The sequence below is a fragment of the Glycine soja genome, chromosome 17 (assembly GCF_004193775.1).
Source record: "Glycine soja cultivar W05 chromosome 17, ASM419377v2, whole genome shotgun sequence".
In the NCBI taxonomy this organism is placed as follows: Eukaryota; Viridiplantae; Streptophyta; class Magnoliopsida; order Fabales; family Fabaceae; genus Glycine; species Glycine soja.
Window position 1 is genome coordinate 7,514,372 of NC_041018.1, and position 12,029 is coordinate 7,526,400.

Below are 12,029 nucleotides of genomic sequence, written 5' to 3' on the forward strand. Positions count from 1 at the left end.
TATATATATATATATATATATATATATATATATATATATGTTATTCATAAAAATATTTGAGCTGAAAATTGAAGGTTTGATAGAAAATGTGAAAACAGGAACAGCTGTGACATAAGAAGAGTCAGATAAATTATCACATGCAGTTAAGGGGTAATGATGTCTAAAGATAACTTGAGACCGAAAAACCTACCGTCGTTACATATTGTTATTGAATAAGTTAAAACGATGTGCATAAGAAAATCATAACTGTCTGTAAAAAAAATCATAACTGATTTAATGAATTTAACCATGTTTTAGACTATTTATACATATACACATCTATATCTATAATAATTACAATAAGTTCTTTTGTTCTCCATTTTTCTTTAGACATCATTACTCCTTATTTGCATGTGACAATTGATCTGACTCTCATGTCAGAAACTGATTATGTTTTGCATTTTCTTACCTTTTCTCTCTTCCTTTTCATTTTTTTTTTCTTTTTTCCTTTCTAGAAAAATGTAGAGAAGGTCCTGCACCGTGCAAAGAAGTTCTGGATCGTAAGATGACTGATATTCTGTGGTAATGATTGTATGGAATCATGTGTTTAGAGAAACCGTTGATAATAAAAGTCTTTATCCATCAGTTTTTTTTCTTTCTTTTGAATTTACGGGATTCTAACATGCACTTCCATTCTTGTCGGCGTTGTCTTGTGTCGGTGACATTTGAGTAAATGTTTCATTTTCCTGATTCTTTAGATGTCTAGGTTGCATTTGGTTAGCGTTCGTTTTGAGATGAAAAGTTATATTTTGGCTTAATTTTATGTTTGCAAAATGTATTCACATATGTTGTTGTGCATTTGAATTGTATGATTAGGTTGAATGCAGAGTGCGAAGCGTGATGTGCTTAAGCTCCCATTGTTTCTGTTATTGAGTTCAATTTGATATTGCTAAAAATACACCTGGATTTACTAACAAATTTCCTAATATATGTATATCCGTACAAACGTGATTCCATGTGGTTATTATCATAGAATACACGTGATCCTACAGAGAATATCAATCATCCATATTGTAACTGCAATATCCTACGGTTCTGAATACTTTCACACGGTACAGGATCTATCTAGCTTGTGCATGCTAGAAGGCGCACCTGATATCATTCTATTTTCAACTTAGTAGGTTCTGGATAAAAATTTATATGTATTTATCTGATTAAATATTTTCTTTCAAAAAAATCTAATTAAATATTTGAGCTAAAAATTAAAGAGATAGTTAAATCTATGCAATCATTTTTTACTGCAATTTTTTTATAAAAACATTTTAACTTTTTTTTTAAAAGACCAATGTTAATTATTAAATTGTTAATTTTTTTATTTATGGAAAAGATTTGAACTAGATATCTCCCTGGCACTTCTTCCATTTTAACTTATTTAAATAATTTTACATTATAGTTATTTATTAAATTAGGATGCATTTCAATAAATAGTTTAAGTACTGCATTCATAAAAAAGATAGTTGATCTACTTGTTTAAGAAATTCTTATAAAATAAGAACTTATTGATAAAGAGATATAAAATTAACTTGATGATGGAAAAAAAATTATAAATTCAAGTCATTTTCACTAACAAATTAATAATTAATATTGATTTTTTATAAGAAAAAACTTATTTATAAGTTTTATCTTAAAAGTATATTGAAATAAATTAGAAAAAAACTTATAAGAATATAATATGAAAATATAATATGAAATTGCACGATGTATATAATCACAATATAAATAAGTTGTCTTCATTACTTTAAGTTATCTTCATTACTTTAAGCTCTTGATCAAATAAAATAACGTTTACAATATGAAATTGCACGATGTATATTCACAATGAATAATTTAAGTGATCATTTAATCTTTTTCATAATCTCGTGAGAGATTTTTAAAATTAATGGAGGGTCACATTCTTTCATGAAATTATGTCTCTTCATAAAAAAATTGCAAGTATAAGTAAATGCGACTCTTCACATCTCAACTTCTGGATGAAAAGTCAAGATTCAAGAGTCATAAATAGAAACAAAGAGTCAAACACCTAAATTAACCATTTGACTTATGTTACAATTCTTATCATTCTATTCATGAGAAATTCTTGAAACATGTCTTAACAAAAACACCTAAACTAACCATTTGACTTATGTTACATGAGTCAGACACCAATTATCTCTAAAAAAAAATGTCTTTACACAACATTATTTATCGTAATATATTTGCTCTAAGTATTAAAAAGACTTAAATACATTTTTTTTCTTTACAATTTAACATTTTTTTCATTTTTCTCTATGAATATATATTTTTTTAGATCTTGTAAAATATTTTTATTTTATTTTTCATCCTTAAAGTGCTTTAGATAGTGCTTTAAATAGTAAAAAAGTAAATTAAACACAAAAAATATTATTTAAAATATTTTAAGGATGAAAAACAAAACAATCATATTTTTAAAAACTAAAACGAAAAAAAAAATTACAGGAACAAAAAAAAACACTAAATTGCATGGATAAAAATGTATTTAACCTAAAAAATATTAACATTAACACAATTAGGGGAACCCGAGTGCAAATTTAGATGTTAAATTGCACAATATTTTGCACTAATGTATATAGAATAATGAAGTATAATAATCCATCTCACTTGACGCTAGAATATGGCAAAATTGTGCCAAAACCTTTCAGCTTTTTCCACACTCAAAGCTACAGTTAACCTCTCCAACTATAACAATTGATATCATTAGTTCATTACCTTCAATCATACTCAACTTACGGATCCCCATCCAACACCACACACCCAAATGGAAGAAAACAAGAATAGAGTAGTGTTGTGGATCCAAAGGATGGAAGCCCTCAATTTACAGTTGCACAAAATCTGTCATGAAGCACGTTCCAACACAGGTTTCTTGGAAGGGAGAATAGTAGTCCAGTAGATCAGTAAACGACCCTCCTTTTACAGCCGAAGTGACAAGAAGCTGACATTTTGACAAATCTAATTGTATAAGAACTATACAGATCCCTTTTTTGTTTTGGGGGAAGGGGGTGGGAAGGAAATTTCTTCGACAACTGGTGAATAAACTCCCCTCGTACAAATGCTATATATATATTCCCGACAATAATGGGCAATTATTTCCATCATAAAACAGCCCAAGATCTTCTCGTACATTGCTGGTCAACCTCCACAAATTGTGGTTCATCTAGCAAAATACCAAAACCTGCTTATTGGTAGGATACAAGGAATGAATCCGATATTCTCAAAACGAACCAATTGTGTTCAGTGATGCTCGGTACCAAACACTCTCGGCTCTTCTAAGTCATCCTGTTACACTAAATGCATTTGTCATCATTATCCCTCGCCAGAACCTGCTCCTATTAAAATCCTGAATTGTATCGTAAATTTTAAAATGCTATACATCCCAACACAGAGGTATGTAAGCCAAAACTAGTTTTGTGTTATGCAATGCAACTTGCAATTTTATTTGCCCGAACCACTTTTGTGTTATGCAATGCATCTGCATAAACAAGGCCACTCCAGAAACCAATTGAAACCCAAAAGTCAACATTCTTCAGTCCAGCAAATGATGTTATCAGTTCCACCAAAAATCTAGTTTACAGCTTCAAAGAAAAGAACCTGAGGTTGTAGATGCCCTCTTTCACACATTGTAAGAACATCCGCCCATCCACCAATTACCTGGTCATTGAAGAAATTTTTTTAACACAGCAAGAACGACAAAAAAATAATTCCCATCTGTTCATAGATTCAACTCACCTTGACAGTCTTGTCATCATACATAATCCACTGTTCATGGTCATGGCTATAAGCAAAGCAATGATAATGCTGGCCGTAGTAGCAAACCTAAAGGTTAAACAACACATTAGCACATATACGATGCAGACAATTGTGGCATGTGATATAACTACTTTTTTCCACTCAATAATCAATAGTAAAAATGTTGCTCAACCATCTGATAAAAAATGGAAGAATGCCGGGTTTGTAAAAGTATATTATTTATCTGCAGTTTTCATTTAGATTTTTTCCTTCATTTTATGGAAAGATAAACAGCTCGTGTATATAAATGAGCCTTTTCACTGTCCAGGGCAGTCCTTTCAGGACCTCAATAAGAAAAGCAATATTTAAAAAAAAAAAAAAAACACTGGGAAAATGTTTATATAGTAGTGTGTACCTTCTGTAATAAAGCCAAATTCATCACTAAGTTCCTTACATATTAACAATAAAATACATATTAACAATAAAATAAGTAGTCGAACTAAATATAAACATTCCTTACATATTAACAATAAAATACATACCACTGACACCAAGTTATGGATGCATTTAGGATCTAAACCAGGATAAAGGACACTGATATCTATATTGGTGCTCAGGGCTGCCAGAGTCTCTGTTATATCATTGGCACTCTCACATGTATTTTGCCAACCTAGGACTGTAAATAACATGCATGTAAGAGAGAGTAGCAAAACCATATATAAAAAAGTCAACAACATTCCAAAAGCAACAAATGAGGTACCTGTCATAAAAACATGGGGTGGAGTTGAAAGTAAGTGATGGATGTGGTTGAGCTTGCCACAGCCACCAGCTTCTAGATCACAAGCCAACTGATGGTTCATCTCCACAAGATTCAAAAGCTTATCGAAGGAACTTTCAGCAAACATATCCTAGCAAGTGAAGAAGGGATCCAGCTAAGGTACTTAACAAGCATAATAGTTTGCCCATGCTTCCAGCAGCAGAAAATCAGAAGCAATATGAATTGTCAAATGTTTAAAAGAATACCTTCATTGTCCGGAGGGCACTGGCATTTATATTGTGAAAGAAGGAAGTATATTTCAAATGTCTGGATTCAAGACCACAGTGATAGCAGTTCATTTGTTCAAAAATGTTCATTCCAAAAAGTGAATGTGCTATACAACTCCCATTTGCACAATCCCAAGATCCCGTGCAGTTGCTTTCAGCTGATTCTGCATCAGAAACACTTGAACCACGAGTAAATGACTGATGAAGGCAGTCAAATATCACTGCCAGCACCTCAGAAGCATCATTCATCTGAGCCTGTCAAAAGTCAGTCTATTAATCAAATCGTCCACATAAGAAATATCTCCATTCTTTGTCTGTCTGTCAATGAAGTTACCTCCTGGAAGAAATTACTGTGAGGATACAGGTTGCTTAGAGCTATCCGTAGGGATGTAGGTGCAACTGCTTCTCTCCTTGAATCCTTTGATGCAGTGTCCAATGCAGTAAAGATTTCATACAATGCACAGACAACGCAAGGATTACCCACATGATCATGCTCTGATCTTGATCTACCAAGAAATTCCTCCCGGAAGCGTCTTAAATGCCACAATGACTGGAGCTCGTACAGAGACAAAAAATTGTTTTAGGCTATGGAAAATAATACAAAATAATAATAATAATAATAATAATGCAACAGCCAATATTATAATTAAGTGGAAAAATTCCAAAAGACCTACCTGTATAATAACATTGAGAAAACAATTATATTCACCCACTTCATTCTTCAGTCCAGTACCAAGCAATGTAGCCCCATTCACATTATCAGTTGAGTCCTCCACAGGCAGGCAATCCACACTATCCTCCTGTGAAGAAGCTCTCTGTGACATTCTTAAACTGGAAACAGAATGTGAATTTCCACGAGCTTGATATGTGTCTGATAAGAATATCTTTTAAAGTTAGAGAATTGTCATAGTTCCATAATTCTTCAAGATGAACCCAGAATTACTTTTTAGAGTAGGAAACATAAGCATTACTCTCAGGATTCAACTAATAGTCTATGTCCAGTTTTGCTTGTAAGCCAAGTACAAATTACGTATGTGTAGGAAGGTTTATTTTTTTGAGGGGAAATATCTTCTATTCTTCTATAAATATTAAGGATTTGACATGTTTTCATAACTTCCTAGTTATATAATCTTTGAGATTGTAAATCACATGTATATAATTAATCCTGTGGAGGCTAGTACAGAAAACAACATGCCAAAAGATCAGAATAGGAAAAGGGAAGACTTTCAGAGAAATGAGCATTCAAGCTCATTTCATTTCTTGAGCCATTTACGGTGAGGCAGATTTTGCATCAAGAAAGAGATGTGTTATAAAAGAGATGTGTTATAAGTTACTAAGTATAAGAAAATACATCTTAGATGTAAAAGATAAAAATAACTACGTATGCATGGAATGAAAAAATTATACCCAGGCTTTGGCGTACAGCCATTTTAAGATCAGCTTGGAATCTTTCCTCCTCTGCATCTTCTACTTGCAACTCTCCCATCACCTTTGATCCATTATTTTGCCACACTGATGCACATACCAGCAACATCAACTTAATTAATTTTCATACTCAAAAGATGCTTTTATTATTAGTATTTTTAAAAACATTATAAATTACTTAAACTAGGCTCACCAACTGAAATAAGATATCTGCATGAACAAACAATTTCAACTAACATACTGATATAATCCTCCCAGGAAAAGAAAGCAACAGTGACACTAATGAGTTTTCAAACACTATGAAATCTTATTTTGCATCTAATTTAATATTATACTGCAGATGTACATTTTAACAAGAAACTTTTTATTATGAGAAGGAAGAAAGTCTTTCCCACAGCTTCTTCAAATTTTATGCACCCATAAACACTTTTGTAAGCCAAGCTATGCAGTACCACAAACTAGCAGCCAGTAGTTAATTCTGAGTTAATACTACTTTTGAAAAGAATTGGGAGTCAAATCAGATAAATAAAACTAATTATATAATTATGCACCAGCATTACATCAAAAGAGTCTTTCCCACAGCTTCTTCAAATTTTGTGCACCCATAAACACTTTCGTAAGCCAAGCTATGCAGTACTACAAACTAGCAGCCAGTAGTTAATTCTGAGTTAATGCTACTTTTGAAAAGAATTGGGAGTCAAATCAGATAAATAAAACTAGTTAGATAATTAAGCACCAGCATTACATCAAAAGAGTATTTAGGCAAAGTTAAACTAACCATTATTAACATCTTGATTGTTATCAAATTTGAATTGCTCTCTCGGGTGATAATCAGTATGTGTATCCTCAATGTTGTCTTTTGCTGATGAGATAAATTCAAACTTTCCATCAACTTGTCTGGAAGAATTTTTCCGTTTATGTTTTTTTCCTGCACGGCGATCTAGACCGTTCTCTGGAACAACTCCATTAGGCAAACTTGCTGCAAAAATGAAGTAAATAAATTTGAAGAACCTCAAGCAAATAAAAACAAACACCACATTTGAGACACTCAAACCACCAACATTGTTTACTATTTGACTGATGCGAATAATTATCAAGGGAACCATTTGCTGTGGGTGTAAGCACACCATCCAGACTACTTTGGGATCCATTCTCCTTTACCAGTTGGTCCTGCAAAATCGTAAAGGTTCAAAAATGTACAAGTTCAGAGGTATATTTCCTTTAATACCTAATTCTTATTTATAAAGTATTAGTACACTTGCAGTAGTATTTTACTTTCCACTAACCATGCAACAGTAACTCAGACTAGTGACCAGAAATTCTGTCTCCCTAAGGGGGAGTTTGGTACAAAGGAAATTTTTAGTTTCATGGAAATCTTAAGTTGAGAATGTATGTTTTTCATGTTTGGTTTGTTTTTTAAAAATAACATTCCCAAGAAACAATGTTTCCCGAGAATATTTTTTGCTACGTTTCCCACAAAAATATTCCATGGGGGAGGTGGGAACCTAACTTTTCCAAGTTAAAGAATAAGTATTACTGCTGTAAAAATATCACGTTACTCTTATTAAATCATTTATGTGGTAAATAATTTTGTGGTAAAAATACTATGTTACTCTTTTATTTCCAGGAACTTATACGAGAATATTTAAGACCAACCAAACAAATTTAGTCATTCTTAGGAATCATGATTCCCAAGAGATTCAAAAAATAGATTCATACCTGCACAGGTACTCCAACATGTTCATGTGCATCTGGTGGATAAGCATCCACCTTTGTTTCAGAATCTTGAAGTTTGTCTACCACTCCTTCCAAGTATAACCCAGATGATTTTTTTTGTTGCTCTGCAAGTTGCTTCTGTTTGGCTTCATTTTCTATCCTTCGTTGAAATTCCAAAGTTTCTTCAAGCTTTTTCTCCTCCTCTTCTAACTCAATCTTACGTCTAAATTCCTCTTCAAGTTGTTCCAAGTCATCATCATTCATAGAAACAACCTCATTATCTGGGAAGTCACTTTCAGGTGCAACTAGATTGGAACTGTAACAGAAGCACATCAAAAACATTTTTAAGAAGAGTGACAGAAAAATAAAAAATAAAAATCATGAAGAAAAAAATAAAACATATACTGACTCAGGAGTTGTTGATCCTAGTGAGAAGTGTGCATGACCACTTGTGACCTGCAAGAGAAAGAAACTTTAGTCAGCTGTCATAGACAATGACCCATATATATGAACAAATTCCAGAAGCATGATGAACACCTTAAAATCTCTTGCTTTTCTGTGATCTTTATTCTTCTTCTTATCTTTTGTTTTCTCGACATGTCTTGCACTCTCACTTCCCCCCTTAACAGCCTTCTTGGAATCAAGAGCAAGTTCAGCCAAAAGTGCTTCACTTACAGCATCAGACTTCTCTCTCGCATCCTTCTCAGCCAAATCTTCCAAAAGAGCCTAAATTATATATATATATATATACATATATATATATACATATAAAAAAAAAAGGAACACTCAGTTAAGTGAAAGGTCAAGCAACAACGTGTTTCAGGAGTTTGAATACAAACCCTTAGGTACAACTTCACTAGAGGCACTAATATTGCTCGATAATCATTAGCAGAAATAGGCCCAAGCTTGAATTCCAGTTGCTGCATCTCTGTAACACTTCTTATTATTCGGGCATCAATTTTGCTAAGCTACACAGTGAAAAAAAGAAGGTTAGAACATAAAGGCAGAAGGACATCCTTGTTGTTTGTTTTCTTTGTAGACATATAAAACAAATCAACAAACTGACCTCTATAGATAAATGCTCTTTCAGTTTCTGAATAGCATTTTCAATACAACCATCCATTTGATGCAAGTAATCTTTCATTCTCCATTCATCTTCTTCACCAGATTCCAAGTCACATAACTGAGAAGTCACACCAGCATAAGTTTCATCATAGCCGAATTGATTAACATTTCTTGCTTCTGCTTCTTGCAAAACATTTGATATAGCATCCAACTCAAACTTATTGCTGACATACATCATATCATTCTCACTCTCAATGAGCTCTTCTCTTCGCTTTCTTAAGACAGATTCATAGCTTCGCTGGACAAATTCACCAACAGTTTCCCTCTTCTTACCTTCTTCAAGACAAAGATCCTCCACTGTTTGCAGAGCTTCCTCATAAGCTATTCGCTCACCCTTCTTCTCACATAGGCCCTGTAGATGATAAAACTCCTTCTCAAGCAACTGGACAATTTCCTTTCCTTTATTTAGTTTATCTTCTCTGGTCCGCAGCCATGATGTCAACTGATCCCCAATAGGTGAACATGAAAATATCCAGGATAGCAAAGCATCGTTATAGCATGAAATTCCATCAGGAGAGCTTGGGGTGGTCACATCATCCAAGATAGCCCCCTGAACTGTACCAGCAGTGACTTGTGTTTGCAGTAAATACTCATCCAGTAGGAGGCATGATGCATCTCCATCAAGTACAATCTTGTCTTTAATCTCGGGACCTTGACTGATATTGAGCAAATCATTTGTGGGACTACCACCTTTATCAGCATTTCTGGCCAACCCACAGGCATGAGATATTTCCTGCAGAAATTGGAAAATTGTCTTAAGCTGTGTAGCTCCTAGAAAGCATATGCACATTGGTGTTTGGTCCACGCCATGATTTAGAAGTTGAGAACCAGCAGCAAGACCCTGTATCTCACCCATAGTAAACTGTATGACCTTATTAAGATGACTAGCAGCAAGACATTTGTGCCTAATAAGAGTCTCAAAAATGGCATGAATTTTCCCCAGAAGTTTTGCACGCTCAGGGTCATCAGACACCGGCCAACAGTCAATAATGGGATTAGCCATAGATAGTTGGTCTTCAACACCTTCTCTCACATCATTTTCAATTTTACAATGGTTGTTGCATTCTACCGAACAATTACGACGACTGTCCCCTGAACTTTCCTTCTCAATGTAAGAGCTGCTTGCATCTTTAAAACAATCATTATAGTCCAGAGCATGATGATCCAAGTACAAATCCTCAGGAAGTGGTGAACTTTTCAACTTTGCTTTATTATCAAGCATTCTAACTGCAGCTAGGACATCCAGAGGATTCCAAGAACAATTAAGAATCATTTCAATCCATTCACTATCAACATTTTGGGGCAGAAGTCTCTGCATTTGTGGTGAAAGACTCCCCATGTGTTCCTGCACAACATGATGCCTGTGAGAATCCGGGTTGGAATGTTTCTCTTCACAGTTGCAGCAACGCCAGAATTTCCATGTTTTATTGGCCTCAGCATAAAACAAAGCTTCCGACAAGATATCGTTCGGCAAAGTATCCTTTGAAGACCCATAGTGCGACTTAAGATCATAAATTTTAACCCTAAGAAAGTCCTTCTTCAGATCCATACTAACCGAATTCCAATACGAGTGCACCCACTTCATCCTCTCAGCTGAAAAGCCACTCTTCCTCGCATTTACATGCCTCCTCCTATCGCCAATCCTCTGACCAGACCCTACAGATGAATCCAACGGCCTGTCATCCCTATCTCCCTCATTCGGCAATTGTGGCGACTCTGAATTCTTCTGTATCAGCCTAGCAGCAGCCACTCGAACTTCAATTTCCTTTCTCCTCTCCTCGGGTGTCTTGGTCACCTTCTTGATCTCATTAGGCCTCCTAGTTTGAACCAGCCTCACCTCCATAGGATCCTCCGGTGTCCTCCTTATCGGAATCAACCGAAACCTCTCCTCCCCATTGCTCAAATTCTTCATCCAAGACGACAATGAAGCTATATTTGACTTCTGAATAAGCTGCCTCAACTCATTCTGCACGTGCCCAATCCGTTCCTCAAGAGATAATGCTTTATGCTCGCTCTCATCCTGCAATGTCTCCTTAGCAGGATCGCTAGGGTTCTCAATGGCAAGCCCCCTCTCACACTCATGCACCACCTCCTCATAATCCTTCCCTTCACTCGCGGCCTCCAACATCACCGTGGCACGGAAATGCGCGTACTCGACGGAATTCGGCATGAGCTCCACCGCGCGGCGCGCCGACTCGAGCGCGTTCCTCAAATGCCGCTGCTTCGAGCTAGGGTCGGTGATGACCGTGGCCGTCTTGAAGCACATTAGGCTGTGGACTCGGTTGACGAACGCGGCGTGGGGAGAGCCCTCTTCCCTGGCGCAAATCTCCTTCAACTGCTTCATTGCCTTGGTGTGGTTCCCGCGGCGGAGCGTGGTGAGTGCGCGCTCGCATTCGAGCTTGACTGTGGAGTAATCGGAACCCTCGGATTGGGGCGAGGCCAATTCGATCTTCCTAGGGTTGTGATCGGAAACATTATTGAACGCGCTGTCGGCGTCCGGCGAGGTAGCACTACCACCGTTGGCGGCGGCCGGGGGGGATTGTTTCGAGCGCGGCGCAGGGTTTCGCTTTTTGTGCCCCATGGATTGAGTTCATGCAAATCCGATTCGCGTGCATAAAAACACGTGCGAGAATCCGCAAACGTGCCTGTGTGAAAAAAAAAAAAAATACACATACATATAAGCGATGCAAAAAAAGAAGAAAAAAAGAGCGACCTGACCTAATAAATGTAGGAGCAAAGCGAGTAAGTGGTTGGCGAAAACGGTTACGGAGAACGATCGACGGTGAAAGGGTTAGGGGAAGAAGAAGAAGAGAGTTAAGAGAAGAAAGAGCACTGAGCACATACCCACACAAGAGGGGTGGGGTTTGATGGAAACGGAGAGCGAGAGATACTAGTGATAAATTTATCGCTAATATGCGGCCTAATCAATCACATTAACC

The 12,029-nt window shown here is 35.9% G+C and overlaps 1 protein-coding gene across 2 annotated transcripts; it reads right to left on the bottom strand.

Annotated features, from left to right (window-relative positions):
• Positions 1-2,532: 2,532 nt before the first annotated feature.
• LOC114392924 lies at positions 2,533-12,029 on the bottom strand. 2 transcript variants are annotated; one of them, XM_028354181.1, is made up of 16 exons: positions 11,935-12,029; positions 9,032-11,735; positions 8,805-8,933; positions 8,503-8,691; positions 8,375-8,421; positions 7,969-8,281; positions 7,311-7,419; positions 7,028-7,228; positions 6,232-6,336; positions 5,499-5,695; positions 5,159-5,374; positions 4,804-5,079; positions 4,541-4,688; positions 4,323-4,456; positions 3,781-3,867; positions 2,533-3,702 (listed from the first exon to the last, which is right to left on the bottom strand). In XM_028354181.1, the coding sequence occupies exons 2-16, from the start codon at positions 11,669-11,671 to the stop codon at positions 3,616-3,618; spliced, it is 4,878 nt and encodes a 1,625-aa protein (XP_028209982.1). In that variant the 5' UTR covers positions 11,672-11,735; positions 11,935-12,029; the 3' UTR covers positions 2,533-3,615. The 2 variants fall into 2 exon arrangements, with proteins under 2 accessions (XP_028209982.1, XP_028209983.1); XM_028354182.1 differs by lacking the exon at positions 11,935-12,029 and adding an exon at positions 11,809-11,928.

Bases quoted from the DNA above. Each gene is read 5' to 3' on its own strand.
- LOC114392924 (XM_028354181.1), bottom strand. From the start codon at position 11,671: ATGGGGCACAAAAAGCGAAACCCTGCGCCGCGCTCGAAACAATCCCCC. The intron at 5,080-5,158 runs GTAACTTCATTG...GACTTTTGACAG, and splicing joins ACAGTAATTTCTTCCAGGAG to GCTCAGATGAATGATGCTTC. The intron at 4,457-4,540 runs GTACCTCATTTG...TGTTATTTACAG, and splicing joins ACCCCATGTTTTTATGACAG to TCCTAGGTTGGCAAAATACA.